Source organism: Colletes latitarsis, chromosome 9 (assembly GCF_051014445.1).
Source record: "Colletes latitarsis isolate SP2378_abdomen chromosome 9, iyColLati1, whole genome shotgun sequence".
Classification (NCBI taxonomy): Eukaryota; Metazoa; Arthropoda; class Insecta; order Hymenoptera; family Colletidae; genus Colletes; species Colletes latitarsis.
Genome location: NC_135142.1, coordinates 31,079,832 through 31,105,242, shown reverse-complemented (window position 1 = coordinate 31,105,242; position 25,411 = coordinate 31,079,832). Strand labels below are relative to the sequence as shown.

At 47.5% G+C, this 25,411-nt stretch overlaps 2 protein-coding genes across 2 annotated transcripts in view; both read left to right on the top strand.

Moving 5' to 3' along the window:
- The first annotated feature begins 4,264 nt into the window (after window positions 1–4,264).
- Window positions 4,265–5,653, top strand: LOC143345702 (uncharacterized). Its single transcript, XM_076773073.1, has 2 exons — window positions 4,265–5,104; window positions 5,360–5,653. The coding sequence occupies exons 1-2, from the start codon at window positions 4,766–4,768 to the stop codon at window positions 5,651–5,653; spliced, it is 633 nt and encodes a 210-aa protein (XP_076629188.1). The 5' UTR covers window positions 4,265–4,765.
- A 10,541-nt stretch (window positions 5,654–16,194) lies between these two features.
- LOC143345511 (uncharacterized) overlaps window positions 16,195–25,411 on the top strand; it is a 346,505-nt gene continuing 337,288 nt past the window's right edge. Inside the window, exon 1 of the mRNA XM_076772707.1 lies at window positions 16,195–16,429. The gene's annotated coding sequence lies outside the window, so the exon portion shown is untranslated. The remainder of the gene's footprint in view (window positions 16,430–25,411) is intronic.

The following is a 25,411-nucleotide window of genomic DNA, read 5'->3' as shown; positions in this document are numbered from 1 at the left end:
AGGCGGCGCGAACGACATGACGTTGACACCGTTGCAGGTGACACAACGGCGGCCCGTGTTTGTGGAACAATCTCCCCGCGGTATTACTAGAAATAAAAAAGGACGGTATAGACGTGTCACCAGACGAGCGTAACGCCTCTCATATTTCCATTAAGTAAGGCAAGACACAGCCGGATAACAGATATAACGCGCGCGAGCTACGGCTTTTACCGTGATTAGTGCACGGTGCAATGGGAAGAGTTCGTATGGTGCAGAAGAGGTGCGTGCGAGAACGTTCCTTGCATATCGTCGGGTATAGTGAAAAAAAACGCGTTTGCAATATTACATGTGTACGGGACCAGGGACTTCGAACTTTGGTTCGTTCATATTGGGTGCCTCCCTCGAGAGGTGTACGCGAGGGGGCGGAGAGGAGACGTTCGCGCCTCGCTCAAGTGTCTTCTTCTCTTCCTTCTGTATCGTCTCCGTAGTTTCCCGGTTCGCGTACGGATAAATGAAATCCGTCGACGTTGAGTCCATTAAGTCGAAGGTGGGTATCGCCGTGCTCGCCGTTCGTTGTGCGTTCTTAATAACGTTCATGTCTCTGAATGGAGGGGGGCTGTGGCAGGGGCGCGAATACGCGCGCTCTGTTTTTCACGCGTAAAATCCTTATCGCCTGTCGCATAAGTACCACTGTACTTTCGGAAAATAAAAAGGAGGAAAAAGGAAACGCGCGACTTGTGAATTTCCGTGAAGGATCGTCGAGACGAGGATTCGGCGAGATCCTCTCTATATACGCGGCGCGTTCTCTGTCGCGACACGGACGACTCGTATTATACGGTCTGTCGCGACGAGGAATAGCAGAGACACGAAGGTTCGCGAGTCTTCTACATTTACTTTCCGTTCCGTAGAATCATTACTACGTCCCGGGCTAAGCGAACCGTACGGGCGCCTGTTGACGGCAACCGTTGACGCGTTAAAGGGGCGAGGAGATAACTTCTTGGTTTTTTTTTCTCGAATTATGAAGGCGCTCATTCATTACGCGTTCCGTAATTGACGGAGTTGCACGAAGGAGGATGGAGCCGGTATCAACAACGCTCTCTTCCCGTCGAGATGCTATCTGTGCGATGGTAATACTATTTCTTCGGGTTTTTTTTCCTTTTTAATGATTGGCCAACGGCTCTCGGCCATTAGCGGGGTCGCGCGAAAAATCTGGAGGTAGTTAACGTTTAGACGCGCGAACGATTAAACGGAGAAGAGTTCACCGACGCGGCAAACGTTAGCCCGCAGAGTCAGATTCGATTTCGTAATTCATTAGCATAGAATTTCCGGGGAGCTATGCTTTGTTCGTTCGACAATATAATAATTTAGAGCGGTGCCCATTGAGCGCAGCTCGCGATTGGCTCGACTCGGCCTGCACAATTGGCTTCCACCTGATGCGAAATAGATGCAACTCCGGGTGGATGGAGTCCGTTCCGTACCACGCCAAATGCGGCGCAATAGTAATTGGATTTCTCTCTGTATAGGATGGTTGCATGTATGGTCCGGTGATAAAAAACCGACCCGCATATTACTCCGGTAATGGAAAGAAATTTAACGTGGCCACTCACGGTCCGAATGTAAAGGAATCTTTGAAAAACGAACAAGAACTGTAAGTATTGCCTATGATATCCAACGCGCAATTGAATTTTATAGTAGATACTGCAATCAGTTAATGGATTGATAAGATAGTGAAATTCAATTTACTTTCTGGACGATTGGAAGACAGAAACACGAAATGTTATTGATACCTTAGCTAGTATTTTTATGTTTCAGCGTGTCATGATCGAGGAAAATAATTATATTGTTAAAAACAGCTTGTGCGATATATAATATACGGTAGAAAGAAACGGCGGAGGGTTGGACGCAGCTCTAGCAAATTGGAAAATATGCTTTTTGTTCCTTTTTTAAAATTCGTTTCCACGTAAAAGTGTTATCGAGGAACGAAACAGCGCCGCCATGTACGGAATTCTTTTTCTCCAATATTTACCGAAACGTTTACGAGTTTCAGTTTCACCCCTTTATCGTTCGTTCCATACTTTGGCAGGCTTCGTTTCGTGCATTGATTACAATCACCGCGTTACAACGTTATCCCTTTTATCTAGCGAGCCATTAATTAAAAGCAGGGTAAAAGTCGATCGATCTTACGGGCAACGATCTTGAAACAGTATATCCGTTTCCTCGATTCCTCGTACGAGCGACGCGGTGGTCCCCAGCGTCGATAGGGGCTTCTTTCTCGAGCGAGCACACTTGCACGTTTACAGAACACCCTCTCGCATTTCTCGTCCTCTTAATCTCTCCTGCTCGTCTCTCGTATCCGGTTTCACCTCGTTGCGCCTCTTCCCCGCGAGCTTTGGCGTTAAACGAGAGCTGACAAAAACACGTGTAACTTTCAATTGGCTGAGCAGCCGCTCCAAGATTCTCCATGGGTTTCCTTAATTGGGTTAAATAAATTCGGTTGGACACCATCTGTGTACACAGCAGGACGGTCTTCGTCTTCGTGTGGATCCGCACCGAGGCTCGGGACACGCGTTCACGGTCGAACGCGGTAAGACGAACCCTCGGACGCGCTCGTGTTGTTCCAAAGGGTTGAAATTGAACGCAGGGATCCGTGTCCAGGAATTCGACGAACGAACTGCCCGAAAATTTATTTACCCGGCTCGAAAGAGGTTACGCTGTCCAACACGGCCAACGAAACCCAAATAAAAACAATAAATAGGAAAACATCGAAGCGCGCAGTCGAAACGAGGAATTGGCATCATATTGGAAAATCGATTCATGGTATTTCGCAGGTATCTCGCGAACCATTGATTTTATGGAAACAGTAGTTATCGTCAAAGTTTAAGGGCGTACAGTTCTCTACAAAAGCGAGTTTATTTGTATTTTCGGTAACTCTCATATTTTGCAAGAAAATGGCCAGTGAATATCACACCTATCAGCGTTACACTGTGTGCGATATTGTTTGGAAAAACCGAAACCGATATTCCAACTGCTTTCAACCCCTATTGATTATTTTCGAAACCGTTTCAAGCTCTGTTTTGTACGTTCAACGCACCTCGGTAAACATCTAAATTTGAAAACATTTCCATTTGTCGTTTTTATTTGTCGATGCTGGGCTCTGTTGACTAGGCTAATCGCATAGTCGAGAAGGGAACGATTGCGTTCGTTGGACGTCTACCGTCCGTGTTTCTATAAATATTTAAGGACGCCGCGGTTAGTTCGCGAATCGAGCTCGCCACGATATTTCAATCCCTGTTAATGCAGCGAGGCTTGCATTAAAACCTCCTCGATATCGACAACGGCAACAGGCCGTTACGGTATCCAGATTGAAAAAGAGGTAACGACGGAAGGGTGCGAGGAGAGTTCGAGGCGGGCGAGCCGACCGTCTGTCTGGCTGCTGGAGTTTCCGTTCGGAACCAAGGACTCCCCACATTTTAATGGAATAAAGAGTCGGAGAAAGTACCGTTTCCTCTCCCCCAGGGAAACTCGGTTGTAAACGATATTATTACGAGGTCGTGTTAAAATATTGCGACGACCTCGTGGCGGCGGAGGATGTTTCATTTAGTTCGACGATCCAGAAAAGAGGGATGTTTCGGCCCTCTGAACGAGGGCCATCCTCCTCTCTCGCCAGCCATCCGTGCGCGGCGTCTGCATTTATAAAAAGCAATACGCACCGGAGGCGAGGTTGGAAAATGCGCTCTCGCAATATCGCGGCAGAGAAACACCGGGGCGCGATCGTTTAATATATTTCATATTATAACGAATTCATTTCGCGGAGTGCGAAGTTTCGTGTCTTGCCTCTCGCTTTGTTTCGCGATAAAACGAGCCGCGCGCGCGACTTAAAAAAGGCGAAATAATAATGAACCAGCCCGACACCAGTGCACAGCACGGAAATTAACGCGTTTGTCGAGTTCGCGACGCTGTAAGGACAACGTCGAATAACGACCATTTTCAGCGCTTGTCGGGAAAGACAAATTTCTTTTTTGTCCACGTTCTAAGGAAAGCTATAGATTTGAATGCTTTCGCGTGCACGTTTCAATTTAATAATTTTCTTTTCAGGTGTTTTGTCGTTGCTAGGATGCAACGGTCCCTCCCGACCGTGGAAAATGTAATCGATCGCGGTGCAACCACGCGTTAACAGCAACCTATCTTGCGATCCCGAGGTTCACCCTTTCGAGAGATGTCCACGGGGAACAAGAAAACGAACCGAACAGCGAAGAAAGCCAACGAGAAGGACAAGCGTATGGCGCAATTGGAGAAGGAGATCGCCCGATTGGAACACGAGAATAACAAATTGAAACGCGACAGCGTCGAGTATCAGAATCGGTTGGCTGCTTTCGGCGGCACGACACGTTTCGGCAACGATTTTCCGACGTTGAATCGTGTGCTGCATACCGTCGAGAACAATCGCGTCCCGTTCAAGCCCGATAAGAATTTTACGAACACCCTGCGACCGGACAGCATAGAGGCCAACGAAACTCGCAAGAGAAAATTACGCGACACGACGATGAAGAGTTCCAAGAAGGTGAAAGCGAAGAAGTGATGGGCGAAGGTTTCTTGTTCTCCGTGGACCAGCGGCCCCGTAACAAAATTTTCGGTTTCTCCGAGGTTGACAGTTTCGAGACCGTCGTATCGAACGAAACTCTCGAGAGGGGACAGGTTCAAGCGACAAGCATTCGGCCATTAAAATTTGTAACCATGAATAAAATTTAGTCGGAAGAAAAATTCCCGTTATCGAAGTAACAAGGCTATGCCAACGGAAGTGGTAGCATGCCAGCCGAAACATATAATAAGGAAATTCGTTCAGAGCGTACCGTGTCCTCAGGCGAAGCCTAAGAAGAAGCAAGGGGTACCATGTCCCGCAATGGAATGTAGGAAGCCCTCGAAGCACGTGGAAGAAATATCGTGTCCAGCAATGGAACGCAAAAAGGCACCGAATTGCGTTCGGCAAACCGTGTGCCAGCGAAACGGGAAAGACAAGTCTCCGAAGCACGTGCAAAAAGTATCTTGCCCCGGAAAGGGACCGAAAATAACGGTCAAGGGATGCCCGAAATGCGAGGACAACCGAATAAAAAAACTGGAATGCGAAGTGAGATATTATTTCTGTCCGAATTTGCCGGTTTACTAATTTATCAACCCGACTGACAAAGGAACATCAAATTAGCGGACGCCAGGTTCGGTGAAACGTTGTACGAATATTAAACGCGAAAAAGTATATCGTGTTTGAAATTTTTATTCGACGGAACGCAACGTGATTGATAACTTAGGATATATACGTTTTATATCTGCTTTAAGATTTCAAATCGGTTACGTATGGTTTAATAACGGGAAGACGTGTCCCCAGGTGTACCAACTGCGAAGGGAGATAGAGTGCATGAAGGAGGAGCGGAAGTCGGCCGAGAAAGCAGTGCAGAGGGCCATTCTTCGTGGCGCGCGAGCGCTCGGCGGAAGATTTAAACCGGTCGTTCCGGAATCGATCGAGAAACTTTTGGATAGTTGCGCGAGTGATACGTCTTCGACTGCGTCGTCGGCGTCGGTCACGCACTGCGGATTGAAACCGGAGTATCTGCCGTGCGGGCACAAACCGCCAAAGAAAGAGGAGTTGCATATCTGCTGCGAAGCGTCTTGCGTCCATTAGCGTCGCTCGGCGCCGCGTCTGCGATAGAGCAAACGGAAACGCCTGATACTCAGTATTGATTGTGACTAATTATTTTTCCCGGTCGAGATGAATGAAAACAACCCGACAAATAAAATAGTCGCGATACCGTTGTCGGTTCCAGACGGTTTTATCGCGCGGTAATAATTTCCTACGTAACGCGTTAATTAATAAACGGGGGTAAGAGCGACGGGTGGACTCTCGTCGTCAATTTAATTACACGTAACACCGTGCACTACTCGCGTAGAATATCGCGCACGCGTTACACGCTGCGTCAAAATGGCATCGTTAACATTGATAATCCTCCTCCGAACCAGGTCTGAGCCACTCGACTCGCCGGAAACGGTCGCGGGAAACGCAACCGCGCGCAAAAAATAATTAACGAAACGGCGAAGGAACGTTTTGTTGGCCCGCGATAGTCGATCGAGCAACTTCGCCGAACCGTTTCGTTTAAACATTGTTCGAGAAGCTCTCGAGCGATACGGTAAACGTTATGATCGCATCAATAGTAACGGGACACTTTACTGTACAATTATATCGGGTTAATGATACTACCCGGAACAACAATGAAACGTTATATCGGGTTCGTGAATCGGAGTAATCGGTCGTTGTTTATCTCCAGCGATGCAGCGCGGTAGTATTTGTCAGCGGTGATTGCCGATGATGAGTCTTGATATTCAATCCGTAAATGCGATGATGGACTGCCGGGATCATCGTACGCGTTCGATTCCGAGCCTCTTTCCAACGGTCATGCTCGAAAAAGCATCGACGAACAGTGGACCTCCGGTTGCCGCTTTAAAATTTTACCGAAAATACTCCAACCGTGTTGCCTTTGTATATCTGTGCATAAATGCGCGGAGCTGGGGCGGGTGGGGAGGAAACGCGTTAATCTGTATCGCGTAAAATTTCCGATCACCGCTCTCCATATTGAAAAAGAAAACAAAGACGAGATAGAAAGAGAACGAGAGTGAGCGAGAGAGAGAGAAAAAAAACAAAATTGATGCGTCGTTAATCCGTCGGAAATGAAAACGTTCGTTTTTTTTCCCTCCCTTCTCGGGCGGGACGACGACTTTCACGGGAGTGTATAAACCATAAAATTGGCTCTCTATTTGAGCAAACAATCGGGGTGCGGTCGATAAGATCCGTTTTGTGTTAGTTGACCAGAACGGGGCCGTAAAACCTGTCGTGGCGCGGTCGTGGAGGGCCGTATTGTAAATTGATAGCGATAAAATCTACTCATCTCTCGGTTTATTCGGAGAGTCGAGTGCGCCGGCTCACCGTGGTATTATGCAGCGCGCACCAGCGAAATGGCAAGATTATTTTAAGGCGTATCTCGGCTTTATGCGATTTCGCGTGCCTCCTCCCCAGATCTTCAGCTTCTCTCGTCTCGGGGTTTTCACGTTTACCGGAGGGAGTATAAGTTAAGCCGTCGTGGAGGCAAGGTACTCTGGTCAACGAGCAAGCACGCCAAACAAGTAAGCAAGCTAGAAAGAAAGAAGAGTGTCTGCTGATGGTTCCTTTGCGATATCGTTCTTGGCAAATATTAGGTGGTTCCGTCGACTGGAAGACGGTCCAATGTTTTCATTTAATATCTTGTGAATGTCGAGCGGACTCGCAACCGGCATTCAAGGAAAAGATTGCGAGAGCCATTTCCCGTGACTAGTGAGCGATGTCGTCTTTGAGATAAAGCGCTCTGAAGAAGATCTGCCGTACGCGACCAACGGACAGACGCGTCCTACGAGTTGAAGGGGGTCGTTACTTACTTCTGCTACTTTTTAATCGCTGCGAACAGACGCGGCCGAGTCAATGCTTCTTACCGTTTTCAGCTTCCTCTTTGCTCGTTATTATCATCCTTGCTCGCGATGTACGCGTTATCCAGCGCATCGCGCGCGTGTGCGTCGGCACGATAAATTAACAACGACCGCCCGAATGATATCGCTAATTGAAGTTTACCGCGAGGTCCCTTATCTGTGAGTGCAACGTGTTTGAATCTCTGATGAATGGCAGCAAGAGAAATTGGACGGTGCCGTGTCGGAAAGCGCTCTAATTCACATCAAATGCTATGAATTCCAGCCGCGCCATCAAAGCAACCACGTTGAAGCTCGCGCGTCTATTAACGCGTGTCCCTCGATAAACGCGCAATAATGACGATTCAAGATGTACGTTCCGCGTAAAAGCGCTGATCGATCGACGGTGAATCGGTCCCTCGTTAACGATAAAATATTTTCAACTAGATTGAAAGCAGAAGGGAAGTGGTTGAAACGCGAGCCCGACGGAATACGTTATTCTGAAAATAATAACGTCTAAAGGAAATCACATGGCGGAATGAACCACTGGCGCTTGTAATAATTCTTGGTTTCTCTTTCGCGATAAAGTTTTACAATCGCAAACCGTTCGCTTCAAAGCGAAACCACCCGCCGGTGAGGGTGTACCGGGGTGAAAGAGTCCGATCATCGATGCTACGAGGGTGGAGGCTGGGTAAAACGAAGCAAAGTCCGTTAATAGTTCATTATTAAAGTAAAACAGACAGACGAGTGGGCAGACCCGTCGCGTTTCAAATAAAAAGTATATCCGTTTCGATAAATATTCTCAAACCGGTGAAAAATGTAACGGACATAATAACTTGAAACTCTTTCATTTTTATTTTCCGTTGGATGGACCTGAAAGAGGAAACGAATCGTCGTGACGTGGATAGGAACATAGAACGAAACGTGTTTTAAAACGACCCAACTTTCAGGACGCTAGGAAAAGGATAATGCAGTAGTCCCTCGATTATCCTACCTAACAGGGGCGAGGGTTGATCGCATAATCGAGGGTGTGGGAAATTCGAGGGATTTTTTTCACCTTAAGGCAACAGGTAGGTTATCGTATTATAGGATATAAAAAAATCATCAAATTCTACATGCGTATTAGCCTGAATATTTTCATATATATATTCTCATTTCTTGGTGGATGACCCGCGAGACCAATGAAAACTTTGATGCAAGCTATCTGTCCCGTTGGATCGCTGATACAACATTGCGCGCCGGAGGATTAAGATTCTTAACTTAAGAACAGTCGTGGAAATAGTTTGCCAGCTCGATACTAAAACGATGGTATAAATCTGGTGAGTCGTGCAGCAGTTTATCGATCGGTCGCACAATATCCGGAAATTTATGTTGCAGGTAGAGTGGCGTAACGAGTCGATTTATACGAATACAGTCGTTCAGAATGCAATTCGTGCACGGGACAGTTGAGAGGAAATGACAAATTCGCGTTTACGAGGGTATAATGTCTCAGACACGCCTGTTGGACGAGAGCCAGCCGTTACAGCTGTATATTCGGGTATCGCGGCATGATCACGGTAACGTTTTGTTATTCGCTAGACACCGCGGGCGAGTTAATTAAGCGTTCGTTCGTTTTCTGGTTTCCTTCCCTCGGCCGCGCCAAAACTTTCGTACGCCGCAACTTTTCTCCTTGTCTCGGCGACTTTCGCGCGATTCGCGTAGCTGGCACGGGACTGAATTCTGCTGGACGATGAAAGAATCAGTCGGGAACGTTGATCACCGTCGACAAGAAAGTTACCCAACTTTTTCGTCGCGTATAAATTAAAATATCGGTCGCTCGATCGACCCTTTCGTTCGTCCGTCCGCGAAACGGCATTAATTTATTCGCAGCGACTCCTGCAGAATTTAAACGCGACGGTACCGGCTTGAAAGACATTTAAGAGACACGCGTTTAAAACTGAGAACAGTACGTTTCAGTTTTCCGAGCCGCGAACTTTCGAACGACCCTCGCAAGTAATGCTGGCATTTAAGCGATAATCGTTCCCTTTAGAGTGTTATTCCACCTGTCGTGGACTTTATTGTCATTCTGCTCGTATTCCATCGCGCGAGCAATACGAATTGTCGCCTGCTCACGCGGCCAGCGGTAGATTATCGTCGACGGTGCAGCAATTCTTGCGGCCTGACACGGTGTAATATTTCAACGCCGTCTTGACAATATTTTTCACCGTTCTCCGAGCACCGCGGTGGGCATATCACGAGAGTAGAAAATATCAGCGGATGACTGGAGCCTTATGTGCCGTTCTGACATGATTGCTGGAAGATCGCGATAGCGTCACGCTGCACGCTGAACTTCCTTTCGTAAGCGAACCGTCAACGTTAACCTTTGCATCGTTCCAGGAAAAAATCGCGCTCGGGACCGTTATCGTACGGGCGTTGCTCGCCGTTTCTCGTCTTGTTTGATGTTCGAAATTATAGATTCGTTCGAACCGTGCTGTATATAGTTTTCTTTTCGATGACATCGATGGCACCTTTTGTTTTTAATCCGGAGCATAGATTATCCCCGGTTTGTTTCTTGTCGCGTAAGTCGACGTGCAATTAGGACGTAGCGTAAGACGATGTCGCGATAAGGCCGAACGACGGTGCTCGTCGTGCTCCGTCCAACGAAAAAGCGGCTTAGACGCCGCAATTGCACGGATGCGGAATATGTACATATCGCAGACACGGGTATGAATCAACGTCACGGAGGCGCAAGAAACGTCATACTGCGTTCTCGATTGTGCGAGGCGCGAGGGGATCTTTCTTTCAGGTTTCGCGAGAAAGGAGAAAAACGAAAGGAAAACGACGACCCTTGCAAGAACGGAAAAGCCATCAGCGCTGATAAATAAAATGTTAGCGCTGCACCGTCGCACCGACTGTCTGCTCTGGCGCGTATTCTTATTAAACGCGCCTGTATACGTATATATGCGTACACTTGAACCCCCTGCTTTTCGCCTGGGGTGCGTCAGGGGGTGCGTGGACGATATGGCTCGGTGAGGCAGGCACACGTATAGATCCAGCCACCCTGACTCTCTCTCCTGCTACTACCGCCACGGCTCCTACCAGTGAAACGCATGCACTCCAACCAAACAAAGGCGACCTGTGCCACCCTTACCCCTTTCCACCCTCATCTGGCAGCTTTGTGCTGCTCTTACGTAATACTCCGACTTATGCCTACCTATACTAGGTTGATCGAGCTTACACGATCCCGTGAACACATAACCCCGTGGAGCGTTAAGGAAATTCTTGAAATGAACTCTATTCGATTTTCCGGAGCGACGTTGCTTGTTCCGTGGAAACGAGATTAGGAACTGTAGCTGCGTTCCGTTGTAACGTTCGGATTCGTAGACGAGACGCAGCGCGAGAACATCTGCTACCCACGGGGACGCGTCTTAATTGTTTTCTTTCCCTTTGGAGCAGCGTTACACTTTAGAATGTTTCGAGCAAAGCCGCGGTTTCCGCGAACGTCGTTCAATGTTCGCGCCAAAAAGCAACGCGTTTCTTCTTTTTTTCTTTATTTTCCCCGGCGAACGCGAGGGCACGCGAAACAGCCGGCAGACTCTCTGCTAGTTTCACAATACCGAAGTCGCGCCCTTGTTCGCGTTTCGCGACCGCGACGCTCTCTTTCAGTCCGCGCCGCGGAAAACAACACGGAACATTATCTTCCTTTCCAAGGAATCGCGTCGACAGACGCACCCGACGACGCTGTACGTTCGCCTTGTTCGTCATTATTCCGCTCGTGACAAAGAACTTTGCCGACGGATTTTCTTCGCCGCATCGACGCCTCTTAAACGATCGTTGTTTGCGCGGAACGGACCGAGCCGACGTTCGTAATTATTGTACCGCGTTCGAGCGTCCGTGTCAATATCCGCGCCAATTCGTCCGAGTTTCTAACGGCGGAATGGAAATTATCGTTAATGACGAACTCGAAGGCGCGCACAGGTATTCGTTTCGACCCGCAGCCGCGACTCGGCATCGCGCGCGTTAAAATGCCAAGAAATCGTGACACGGCGGAGCGAGTTTGCCGCGTTTATTATGCGGAATGCCGGAGAGAAGGAAGTGGCACATAATTTTTATGAGAAAGAAGCTCTGGGCCCTCTTTCTGTACGTGCTCTTTGGAAACAGCGATTTCAAATTTGAATTCGATCGACTAATTCATTCTTGAAATGTTACAGCAGTCAGTTTGAAAAATGTGGTTTCGAGAAAAACAGGTTGAAACGTTCGAGGACCGGGACAGACTTCGCGGGAAAACAAACGATGCATCGAGGCGCCTTTTGTTAGGGGCGCTTCAAACAGAAAGAAGAGAGGAAAAATTAAAACAATTAATGAAGATGCTACGATTACCGCGTCGGAGAGTAGCTTTCCATAAAAGACTGGTAAAATAGAGGCGCAGAGCGTTATTAATGATCTCTGGCTTAAAAAGCAAGGCAAATAAATCTTTAAAATACCGTGTCTTCGCTCGACAATAATGTTATGTAAGAAAATGTTTAGATAGAAAGAAGGAGCGAATAATCTTATGCTTCTTGCGTTGCTTGCTCCCAACAAAACAATTTCGCCTTTTGCGGAGGTGCACGGGCACAGAGTTTCGTTCAGGCTACGGCACGGCAAAGGTAGAGAATGACAACTGGACAATCTCCGTAACGAAACTCGTTTAAACGTGCCGTGACTCGATGCACGAACGCGCGAATGTCTCGTGCACACAAACTGCGCGTCGAGGAAGGCACCGTTCGAGTACGAAAGATCGAAGAATCATCCTCGCGGTTGGCCCGAGTCGACTCGCGAACGAAACGACGAAAATAGAGGGTCGTTCCACGGAAATTAGCGACATTCTTTGTACCTTTCGTCCGGGCTACCATCGATTTTAATTAATTCGCGCGTTAATGGAATTTCGGTGGCCGTTCGTGTCAGGCTGTACTTAGGTGTTTATTGGCAATCGTGGAGGCGCGTGCTGTAAGAGGATTGCGAGCCGATCCCAGCGTTTCCAATCTCGTATCCTTTACCTGGTCCTAGCTCAGCACCACTCCGACTATGGCTTTTTACCTTACGGCGAGGAAAAAGCGGCGCGATACTCTGCCGACCGTAAACACGAGAAAATTATCGTAAGCTCGGGTAAAAGGTGGCGCCGGCAATGTAATGCCAGACTTCCCGTTGTTTATATCCTTTGCTCCTTTAAAGCGAACGGGGGGTAAAACAACGGCAATATAAAGTAACGTCGTCTGTTCGTTAGTCGCACAGAAAATTTTCAATTACTTTCTTGTTTCAACGACGACGTAACTCCTACGCGAATCGATGCCTCGAAGTTTTTGCATTACGTCGTCGTTGCTTCGAAACGTTTCTGCCGGCTGTAGATCGTTCCAGGATTTGAGAGATCAAAGTCGTCAACCCTTATTCGTATTATTTCGCGATCAAAATTCCAAATGTCTTCGAACGAGAAGTGTTCGACGTAGAACGTACGCACCCCCTGCGGCGCGAAACGCGTTAATATCGATGAGTCGAAATTCTGGGTCGTCCGACGATCGATTGCGTGGGTAGAAAACGAGATCGCGGCTCGAAAAGTGAGTTGCAGCAGATCGTGTGCGTGTCGTACAATGTTGCACGCACCGGGACTGACGCAATGAGAGAGAAAGACAGATGGTAAAACAATAGCCATGGAAGCACGAAGGGGTGAGACGCGACTATAGAAAGCAGAATAAAGGTGCCAGGTAATGTGATATATGGGATCGATTTGAATCCGGCGTTTAAGCCGCGAGCCATAATTCAATCTCAATCGTTTTCTTCTCTCTTCTGCTACGTATATCTGTTCTTTCTACTTCTCCGGTTCCCTCTTGCTCTTGCTCGCCCATGTAGTATCCCCCAAGGGCACGTTCGATACTCGATATATACTTAGGTACATCCGAGCTACTCTCGTACTACTTGGTCGTGCATCGTATAATATATACGCATATCACGAATCGTTGACTCCTTAAAGTTTCGTTCACACCGCTTTTTCGACGATGAGGATTTATAGCACCCCGTTTTCTTCTCCCCCGCGAAACGATACTTCTTTCCTTCTCGTCGTTTCGAAATAACTCCTAACGCTTCGGTACTGCTATAAAATCATATAATATCATAATTATATCGTCGTATTATACTGCGATTGTAAGTATTTTTTTCGTAGGAAGTCAGAAAAGCTGTAAGATTTCAAACAACATAGAAATTAATATCGGATTTGCGAAGGGATGCAAGGGGAAGATGCGCGTTTGAAGTGGAGTTACACGCTTGGTGACCCTCAAGTCTTGTACATATCGCACACGCATTGGCTTTTATGCAGGAATGTACGTGTAAGAACGCGTGTCGAGTTGTCTGGGTTGGGCTACACAAGAGACGAAGAGCCGACGACATTAAGAGAGGGACTCCAAAGGGTAGTCTGCCAGGGTACCGAAATAAGGTAATTAATATTAATGCGGAAATACACCGATGAAACGTAAAATTTGGACAGATTCGAATGCGCAGCTTTGCAAAAAATACCGCATTTTTGGGAACTTACTTCGAGTGCCAGAAACACGAATATATTAATAAAAACGAAGATATATACGTGAGAACGATGTACATAATTTGAAATAGGCAGAGAACCTAAAAAAAAAATATGAACAATAGAGTATTACATAGATCTAAGTTGGCTGTGATGGTACAGCTGGGAAGTAATTCAAAACTATAAAATAAAATGTTACTGTACCATCATTCGTTTCGAAGAAAATGAACTTTGAAAACACATGGAGTGTACGGTTGATTAAGAAATTACTTGAATCGTACGCCTTTTATTTCCGGATATTCTGTACGCTTTGTCGCGATTTATTAAATTCGCTATACCATGTTTCGTTTATCACTCGTTCTTTTACAAAACGTCCCATCGGCTGTAGAGCGTTTCAAATGTATTCCGCTTAAAATTCAATACACTTTTATGCAGTCGTGCACACGATCCCTGCACAGAGCCTGGCGTGTAGGCTCTTAATAAGCGGAAAAATTACAATCAAGATGGCTCGGTGAACGCGAGTCATGCAGAAAACACCGAACTGCCGTGCAATTCCACCGGGTCGCAGTGGTAATCAAGCTAATAATAAACGAGGCAAAAGAACGAAATCTCTCTCCTTCTGTTTTTAAGAATATCAACCTCCCCAAGGACGACGTTTAAGTACCTACAGACTCTCGTTACGTTACCCGAGTTGTTCGTGCTAGACTCTAAATCGTCGCAAAACCGTACAAATGTCGTTTGCAAATTAAAATAAGGCGTATTACTTCATTGTTTTTTTCATTTTGAGTATCGATAAAAAGTTGAAAGCTATTTCTATTGATAGTCTAAAGATCTTTGTAACTTTTAGACTAATCTTAATATATTTCGTATGTGTTCTCTATTTATATCACAAATATTTTTTTTACAAGAAAAACGCTATACGTATATGTTCTTTATATATTCTAGTAATGAAACTATGCTTGACTCGGTAGGAGCACGAGGCAATTTCGAATCGGTGAGAAAAAGGACGAACCCCCGCGCGGAAGGGAGAAAACAAGCGCGAGGGAAATAAAGAGCGAGATACGGACATGGGGTCCCGTGCACGTTCGTTTCTGCAGAAGAAGACGAAGAGGTTAGGGTGGGGGGTGGGGGGCAACGGAACGGGAACCGCGCGGGCAGTGCACGCGCAGACGCCGGGACGCGCGCATCTCGTGTGCATTCGCGCTCTTCCAACGCCGCAGGAGGAGCCCGCGAAATCTCGATTAACGCGGCATTGTGCAACGTGCCTCGCGACCGTGATCACGACCAATACACCATCGTCGCGGTTACGCGTCTAGTTAGTTCTCGATTCGTCGACCATTTCGTTCGAAACTCACCACAGCGACAATGACACGAAGAATGATTTACAACAGTAGTCGTCCAACCTCTCTACCACGCAAGAAACATCGGTTTTCATATGGTTATCGATGGTCAACTATGACATTCAGGGTTAGTGTCTAAAAGCAACTTCGTTGATTCCCCGAAGTTCATATATTTCGTCTCTAGACAATGATTACAAATGATAATCGATGTCCAACAGCGTGAAAGATAACCTGAATACGAGAGCAGTCGCAGCGGCGTGAAGTTGTCAACGGTGTTTAGGAGACCGGCCGATACTCAGTCAACTTCTCGACCGTCGGGGGCGCGGTAATCGTAACGGAAATTGTTCTGCGATGACCTGACCGTAGTTGCTCTCTTATCGTCGTGTTGCTGGCGAATTCCTGGAATCGTAATGTTCGAACAGTTCTCGAGATAGCTTTTCGGTCGTCGTGAAAGGTAAACATAGCCGGAGAGAAGTGCCGCGGGCACATTCTTCCGAAGGACGTACCAGTGTTATCGCTCGGTGCCGGAGAGCATTGTTCGTCACGAGATCGCGCGCGAACCACCGCGGGTGAAATTACCGTAGCGTCGTCGTCGTCGTTCTTTACCACGTGTTTTTCGTTGGCACGTTGCATTTAAAGTCGCGTTACGTTATTTCGGGCGCGTGCAATCGTGGCGAGTGAATAATACCGCGAGTGTCACGATGCGTTCTCGTCGAATAGTTGTCGTGCCGAAAACTGTCGCCGTGTAGAAAGTCGGGCGGAAGGAATTTCGTGGAATTGACGATCGCGAATTCGAGAATACGCCGGTGGAACCGGTTATATCGTGGGACCGTGCCGCGGCAAAGGGTCGACTCCGATAGAAGGGAGCAATCTGCGGGAAATAGCGTGCGCTTGGTATTTCGACGATCCGCTGTCGGTTTCACGCGGCAATGACGGCCAAAGAGGGCGCAACAGGAATTTGACGGTAGTGATTACAGTGTGACAGCGAAGTGCGATCGAACAGGTGCATCGAACATCGAACGACGCCGTTTCGTTCGGACAACGATGAGGTATCGAAAAGTGGCGTTTCTTCACGACGACTAGCTGCATCGTTCATCAGCGGCTGGTGAGTTTTTCTTCAACAAATTATTTTTATAATCATTTTATATCGACGCGAAGCATCGTCGAAAAAATAGGACGTCATACCCTCGAACAACTACACCCGAGTCATTTATTACCCATGATTCCTTTTACTGTTCACCATATTTTTATCTGATCTTTAAATACATAAACTCGTGTCACGATAGTATTTATACTATTTTTTCAACGATGCACGCGAAGAGTATGTATTAAATACATGATAAAGGTACGTGTTGCGCATAAAACTTCGCTTTCCTTTTTATTAAATTTCAAAGGTACGAAACTTTTTTTAGCTTCAGTTTTAATCTTGTTAATTTCGTAACTCGGGAAAAGCTCAGGAATGTTAATCCTTTGCGAACGGTATTTGCGTATATTGGACCATATACTTTTACCATTTCGTATGTTAATTAAAAACTTCTTCAAAAATTTGTCGCTATAAATTAACAAAAATTGATTTTCTTTAAAATAAAATGTATACATTCTGCGTTCAGAGGGTTTACCACCTATTCATTCGCAATTTGCCTTTGTTGTGTAATGTATCTCATCGCGGTGGTCACTGGTGACTGGCGCTTTAACCCTACAACAAACGAATCTCATAATAAATGAACCGTAATACTTGTAAATTTTTGAATAACGTTTAGGAATACTACAAAATAACAAGTGGAATTGAATATTTCAACGTGTTACATTTTAATTTGAACAAATTTCGAGGATGTCCGATCTGCGACCTTATTTCTTGAGACCCCTATTTGCGATGCGAACGAGGCAAATAAAATGTTATCCAAATAAAATATTGCCCAACTCTGCTCTAGAGCAATCGTAGCCAGATCGAGACATTGTATATTTATTGATCTCTTCCGGAATCGTTTTTTGGAACGACTAAATATCACGTTGCCAATTTGTCTATCGCGGAGAGTATTTGGGGCGTCGCGTCAGATCGTTCCACGAAATGATCGAGCAGACATGTGACCAGTGTCTTTGAAAGTGCAGTCACTCGGTAAGTGTATCGCGAGTGGTGCATCCGTTCGTTCGCGTACGTTATCTTCGTGGTTGCCTTTCCTCTTTCATCGTATCTGTTTCTCCGTTCTTCTGCGGCCCCTCTGCTCGCCGATCGGTGGTCGTTTTTCCTTCTCAGGAGGGACCCGACCGAGTAGCGAGAATTAATGTTGGAGTGCGGGAGGGATTTCGAACCAGTAGCTATTTCCGCTATTGTCGCGGTCTCTGTCCCCTCGTCGGTCTCTCCGCGTATGTTCCATATCTCGAACACGATTTTTACAGAGAGATACATCGGGAACAATACCAGTAGGGCGGCGATTAATATCCGAGTATGTAATTATTCGATGATAGAGACCAATAAAGGCGAACGGCTGGGAACCGTGAAGGAACAAAAACACCGAGGGGGAAATCCGGTCGTTGGAAGAAGTCGATGATGGCGCACGGTTCGCTCTCTCTCTTCCCCAAAGTGAAGTCTTACTCTAATTTCAGCGAGGTGCGACAGCTTCGGCTCCGTCGTCTATCTCGGCCTGTTTTCGCGAAGGTTCGCCATGAGAGAAACGGAACAGACAGACGCAAGGCGAAGCGGAGACGAATCGCTTGTCCTCTAGTCGCTTTCCTTCAGCCCGTCGAGAGATAAGTGCATGAGAGATGAGAGGGCAAGAAAAACAGAATTCCCTCTTCGCGCCTTCACAGACAGACGAAGTGCGCGCCTTCAAAGAGGACCGGCCAGACGCGTCCTGGAATTAGAATTGTTACGTTCTTCGCCGCGAGCGAGATTCGGTCCATCGGGGGTTTCGAAGCACGGCATACGCGTCGATTCGATAACGACGAATTTGATGAATGAAGGCCGAGAGATCGTTGGAACAAACGTTGGGGGTACGCGGAGAGTTGTCTTTCGCCCACACCGTCGTTCGCGCTCGTACTCCATTACGTATAAAACAATATTAGTTTGGTCGCGTCAATGGCACAGGTGTTTATAAATAATTACCGTCGCCGAGAGAGGGGTAGCACGGATAAAGAGAGACGAACGTCGAATAACATTCGGTGGCGCAGGTAGACGGATAGGGGTAGGAACGCGAGGGACGGAAAATTAGATGACGAGGAGGGTGGCAGAGAGTTTCATTTTGAACGAGAAGCATTCTCTGCGTTCGTCCGGCTCGATCTAAACGGGCAATATTAGCTATTGACTTTGGCTCATGGGGTTTATCGATGGTCGCGGCTAAGTGATGGCGTTGGTTCGAGGCCGCCTCGTACAGGGTATTTCGGTCCTGTCTCGACCTCGCGATCGGTCGTTACAAGTTAGCTGAACGCGCGTTGATTTTCTCGACTTCTCGCCGGTCGCGTCCACTTTTCCCCTCGGAGATTCGATTTTGGCGTTACGATCGTCGCTACAGCTGTCGACCTGTCTCGGGTTCACGATCCGTGCGCCGCTCGCCGATGTTCGTGACCTATCCACAAAGCTTCCCGTTGGGGTTCACGGACGCTCGTAAAACTTGGCGTCGTGGGTAGGTGCGCGTATGCGTTTTCATGCTCTTGCTCCTAGCAGTTTGTCTCTTTCGAATGGCATCTGGTATAAATGGAAGTTTCCTTCCGAACGGACTTTTGTCCCGGGTTTCGTATTCAACGCGCGCCTCGCTCCCCCGGCAATAACCGTGCACGATCCGGAGAAAAGATTTCGATAAAATCATGGTCGTACGCTTTTTTATTTATCTATTTAGACGCGGCGTACCGCGGATATTCGATCCTTGTCGCGTTTCCTCAAATCGTAAAACCATATTTTTTAATAATTCTTTTTTCACGCGCCCGAAAGAAGCTTCCCTTGTCGCTAATAATGCGTCCTTAGGAATTTATTTTCCGATTCGTCCAATGGGGTAATTTCTATACAGTGGGCCCACATAGGAGGCGTAACGAAGCACGGGCATTGTATAACTTTTCGAACATAACAGGTTCATGGAAACGGATCGACATTGCCATGACAAATCTGAATTGGCTCCGGGCTTTATTCAATTATTCGTTACAATGGCAAGAGAAAAACAGAATGGGTGTCCGTACAATGCATAAATCTCGTGTCCTATTCACGTCATTTAAAACCGTACTATCGAGAATACGTATATCAAACTATCGGGGCTTTGGAACTTGGTAACGCGACACTTGGACGTATTCAAAGGGAACTTATTTCTCGTACATCAATTATGAGGTCTAGAACGATCCTCTTGGAAGCGTAACGAACCGTCAGACGATATTACCCTCAAGGTCTTGGAGTCATCCGCATAAAGGAGACATTGATAAACGGATATAGTAGGGGACCAAGATGGGAGTCTCGGGTGATGTCTGCGAGCAGCATATTTTATACATATACTTTGAAAAACCCCGTCGAAAATTAGAGTCGAATCGATGGAAATTAAGGGCGGACGATAATTTCAGGGTTACCATTCAATTTCGCGTTTAAGCCTGCGAAGGTTATTGTGCAATGTGATATGGCGCGGAGGGTAGACGGCTCGATGTCTCTCATATTTCCGGACCCGATAATTATTCATTTTCCTGCGCGTAATTTGGCTTAATTTAATTGCAAACGACGGTTCGTCCTATGCGTTTGTAGACATCCCTGGGTCCCCTACTGCCGGTTTATCTCCAACGGTAATAACCCTTTATGGATTCCGCAGGCTGGCTTAATATAAACTGCGATTTAATTGCCGAGCAGCTCGATAAATCATGCATCGGTCATAAATTTTCAAGGGAGGAGTCCGTACGAAGGTGGACGGAACGCGATCGGGTCTCGCAAGGAAACGAAACGTTGTCGACGCGAAATTCGGAACGATCATCTAGATTCACCCGTCCATTGTTCGTGGTCGCGCGGATCCACGGATAAAATAACAGCGGGAAATGTTACGAAAATGGTACGGAACCGCAGAAACGCGTGATTTGGCACGTCATCGTGACGGTCGGCGAAACTCACCGGTGACCGGTTGATTCGATTCCAAATCCTTGGCTCGCTCGAATCCCACGATTATTCAGCACCGGCTGTAATTATCGAGTCACGTACGCTTCTCTCGCGTCATTAAATTCATCCGCCGCTATCGATAACTTCGCCCGAACTACATGCCGCTGCTCGTTCGGCTGTCGAGATTAATTTCGATTTCTAGCCACAGTTTCTCTGTCTCCCTCTTCGCCAGGTGCATCGTTCGTATTCTCTTGGTTCGATTAAATACTCCGTTGAATGTTACTCGGTTACGGAAGAGAGTTTCGCGAACGGTATAAGCAAGCATCCGGGTTGATGGAAAGCGGTAACTAGAGCGAAATAGTCGACAGGGGTGAGAAAACAGGCGAAAGAGGAATACCGTGAATTCTAGAGCTACCGAAGGCACAGGAAACGCCGTGGAATATTGGTTGCTGCTCGATCGAGCGTCGTCGAGAGGAATTTCTTCCTTCGAATCTGTGCGAGCTCGCCAGGCCGTCGACCTCCGGCAGCTACTTTGCGAATCATCGATTCGCGGTTTAGGGGAGAAAAAGTACCGGTAGTAGGTTCGTTGCTAATTAAGAAGGCGTGCGAGGCCTGGTGGGATAGCTCTGCGTGCAGTCGTTGTTGCGATCGTGCCGCGAACATCAAGTGCCGCAGACGAGATCTCAATGCCGGTCGTCGGGCGTTGTTTCCGAGAGTTTGTTGTCCTTTTTGAGGTACGCGGGAAAGAAGGAGTCGCGGAACAGACGAGTCGGTCGCGCCACGGGCGATTAGGCAGATGCGGTTCTTTTTGTTGCACTCGAACGCGAGGCGGAATAACACTCGCGCGAGCATAAAAGAGCGAACTCGAACGAATCGACACCATCTGGTGTACCTGAGTGGCTGCTGCGTTACACTTGAAAGCTCACCGCTCTCGAGTGACGCGGCTCTCCTATGCCGCGGGTGCATTCATTGCGTAATTAACGTCTCGTAATTATGGCCGCGGAAGAGGAGCGAGGGAGAGAGAGAGAGTCTGGACGTCTCGTGGTCGCGCGCAAGCGTCCTCGTAGCGACTGGATATTATGAGCTTTCATGGGGGCTCCACGTGAATAAGGCGCTTGGCGTCTCTGAAGAGGGTGTTACGTGCATTATGGACCTCTCGACGATGGACCGAGTGTTCGTCAACGAGCCGTTCATCGTTCGCTCAAGGTACAGCCGCGTCTTGGCCTCCTCTTTGATGACCAGTTCAACGTCTCTGTTTTTTCCGCGTGCGGCCGATCTCTGTTTCCTCTTCGTCGCCGCACGGGACCTAAATTCGTATCGCTCGCGTCTTTGTATCTCCGCTCGATTCAGCGGTTACGCCGCGATCTTCTCCGCGAGGAAACCGCGATGTCGACGAACCGACGGCCAGACTGCTTCGCGGGGAAACCAATGGCGGCGATCATTCTTGCCGGAGGCCCCACTTACGACGAATGGAACCGTACGACCTCTCCGTTCCGTAGGCGCCTTAAGAGCCACTTTCCGCTCGCCACCCGCCAATGAGAATCCGCCGGTGATTCTTTTTCTTGAAAGGGTTGCTATCCGAGCCCTCCGCCCTGTATCGACACCAGAAAACGCGACTCGTACGGAAGTCGATGCGAGGCGATCTATCTCTTCTATATCCCGAGAAACTTTTCCTCCCGGGGTAGCGCAAAATTGAACGTACATTTGTCTTCGCTTTAATTCCAACGGAGGTACCAAAATACGAGAGAAAATAGAACCACCGTCCGATCTACCCGGGAAGTTCTCGAGGCGCGGAAACTATGCGGCTCTCTGTCGTTGAAGTTCGCGATTAGCATTGGCGGCCCGTTGTATCGGATCTCGAGGTTCTCGGGGCGATTTGTTCGAAGGTCGGGCAAAAAGCAGAAACGACAGATTGCCGGGAAAAGCAGCGCGGTAGGGGAATAATAATGGTCGGGCGTACAGAGTCGTGGCCAGAAACGCGAATAATGTCGAAAGTTAGTCCGGGGCCGAGCGACGTCGACGTTATGCACAGCGCTCACCTCTGACCTTGCGGTCGGACGGGAGAACGGAAGTTATGCGTCTGGATCGTTTCGCGAAACAAGCAGGAAATGCAGTCAGGCCTGAGCAAACCGTTACAAGCCGCGAGGGAATCATTACCATTCGGTGTATCGTTCGTCGAGTTCTAGACGCGATTTTACCCCCACTCGCCGTGTACATAGTCGACTTTCACCCTCGGCATCTACGTGTCACGTGTCCTCCAAGTCCGTTGCATTCTTCGGGAACAGGGACGTGCATAATTTTTACAAAAGTATCCAACTTAAAATCGTAAAACGAAATATTTGGTATAATACGGAACGTAAAAATAGGCATAGTACATTTTGGTATTGTTTCGGAATCTGTAGAATGAATACAGAATGTGTTCGAGTTGAAACGATTCGCGTGGAATTGGAAATGCGTGGTATACATGTTCCTTAATTAATAGAGAGGTGGTCAGCACGGTGCATTTAGAAATATATAACTAGTATCATTGAAACTACCGTGAGACTGCTCATTATCATGTTAATTATAAAACGCCCATTCTTTATATACCTTTTTGTAGAGGAACCGTAGAAAAGTACGCTCGTATTTAGATTGGATTTTTTAAAAAGCAGCTGATTTCGCAAAACGTAATTCGACCCCTCAGCGTGGAAGGAAATTTATTCCAAAATCCTTCTTTATGATAAAAGATAGCAACTTTTAATAAGCTCCCAATTTTAAATTTCATTAAAATACTTGACGAAACGTAGCTTTGATACACCCTATACAGTGGGAGAGAAGAAAAGGTTGAATAATATTGATCAGTCGGTGCAAGGGGTCAGCTTCTTAATTTAAATTTAAATTGCAGCCAAATTACGGTTTCGATCCCCTTTGATCTCGTTTGATTTGCTCAAAGAATAACATAATTCGAATTTTTCGATCCCCCTGGGGGGCCCCAGAGGCCGTCAAATTGAACAACGTTTTCGCGCTGTTTGCGTGCGTGTCGGAGACTCGCGCGATCTTTCCGCTTGAAATTCGCTAACGCAAACTCTTCCGCGCCCCGGGTGCTCCTCGTTTCTTCGGTTCGCTAATTGCATCGAATGCCGGCCGTTGGACGGAACACGCTTCACCTTTGTAGGACCTCCTAGGGACAGTGGGAAGGCACGAGTCTTTCTATTCGTTCGTGAAATTGGTCACGTGGCTGGAAATGTTTGGAGCGCGTGTACGAACGGAACCGTTCTGCGAAAGAGGGGGCGACGAGGCTCGATCGAGCGCGCGATTTTGTTACGTGAGCGAACGCGCTCCCGGTTTTACGGAGCTGTCACGTTTGTCACGCTACTGAAATCCTCGTCACGTGCGCTCTGCCAAAAAGAACCGATAGTTGAAACGCGAGAGGTTCCAGAAGAGTGGTCTCTCGTAACACAATTCCTCAGTTTCCACCCAAGTTCCGACAATGGACGTTTAACTTGACATCCACTTTCGTTCAGCCCGGAGTAACTTGGTCTATACCTGTGAAATTTTCACAATTAGACTCGCGAACAGTTTCTATTCACTGGTTTCATCACACCAAAGGTGTAGGGCTCTGAAATGTCCAGTCTTTTGGTTTTCATGCGAGTCGTAAATGAGACTGCAACCCTTAAGTTTACCCTGCCAATGAGCGTTGCTTTGCGTACTATTTAGATTCAGAATTGAACGAAAGATGGTGGAACCGGACAACAGTCAACGAGCCCCTTATTATTTATTGCTGTCGCTTGTCCGCGTAGACGAATTTAATAGCGGGTCGCAAGCAATATTCGTTAATTGCGGGTACGGGGAGGAGCAAGCAGAGCTCCAATACGATATCAATCACCGCAAAATATTGTCAATCGTAGAGCAATTTCATCCTGCATCGTTCCACTTTTCGATATTACGCGATTCCGGGGTCGAGGAGTCGAACGAGAAACAGGAAAAGAGTTTCTAGCAATAAATTATTGGCAGTCGAAGGTGTAACGACTTGCAAACGACTCGACGGAGATATTACGAATCGCAATTAGGTTCCGATTGGCGCGCGGAACGAGAATCGAGGCCCTTTTGTCCCCGTTTAATAAAGGAAAAAGGTTGTTTCGCGAGTTTCCGTGTCTTTGAGGCGCGTCTTAGTAAATAATAAACGCTCCGCCCGGTAACAGGAACCGAATATCGAGCGTCCGGTCGAGCCCGTAGAGCTATTGCTTCCGGACGATCGCGGGATTTTATGGGGAATTAAAAATTTTGCGTCCTGCCTGCAGCTCGGGAGCCAGTTGGCGATGAATAAAACATCGTTCTGCGTGGGCGAGTCTCATTATTTACGCAGTTACGTGCTCACCTGTGCAATCCAAAATCAATGTAGCTGCGGCACGTAAATATCGACGATGCCTCGCGAGCGAGCTGCGACTTTACACGCGTGTTTTGCCCGTTACACCGGTGACATCGGGTCGAAAATCAATACGTCCCGCCAATCTGAAATGTTTCACGCGTTTCCAGAGATTTTTTTAATATCCAATCTGTCTGCGGGCAAAGTCGATCGCCTATTCCCTCGCGGTGGATCCACCCACGCCCGGTACCAGGGCTCTTCAGGTTATGTCGGTCGAATCAATGGACACTGTCAAGGTCACCCGAGATATTTCACCCCGAGAACCACCGATTTCAACCCCCCAAAGACGTAGACAAAGTTCTGAAGCATGTCGAAGGGTAGCCAGCATTTCCCCGCTCGAATTTCATTCGCACGCGTTACGCGGCCACGTGGCGTTCGATTCTTACTATTAGGGGAACGGTTCCCGCATTTTGTTCGCCACGAGCTGTAAAATCATGCCTAGAATCATTTCGCGGAACCGAACATATCCCAGGCCGTGCGAATTCCGTGCGACTTCGGATTTGGACGACGATAGACGATGCGTTCCGCTCGTTAAATCTCGGTCTAAAGCGATCAAACGATTTCCCAAGCTTGATGCGAAGTCTTCAGCGCGAGGGGGACGTCGCTTGCATACAGATCAAAAGAAA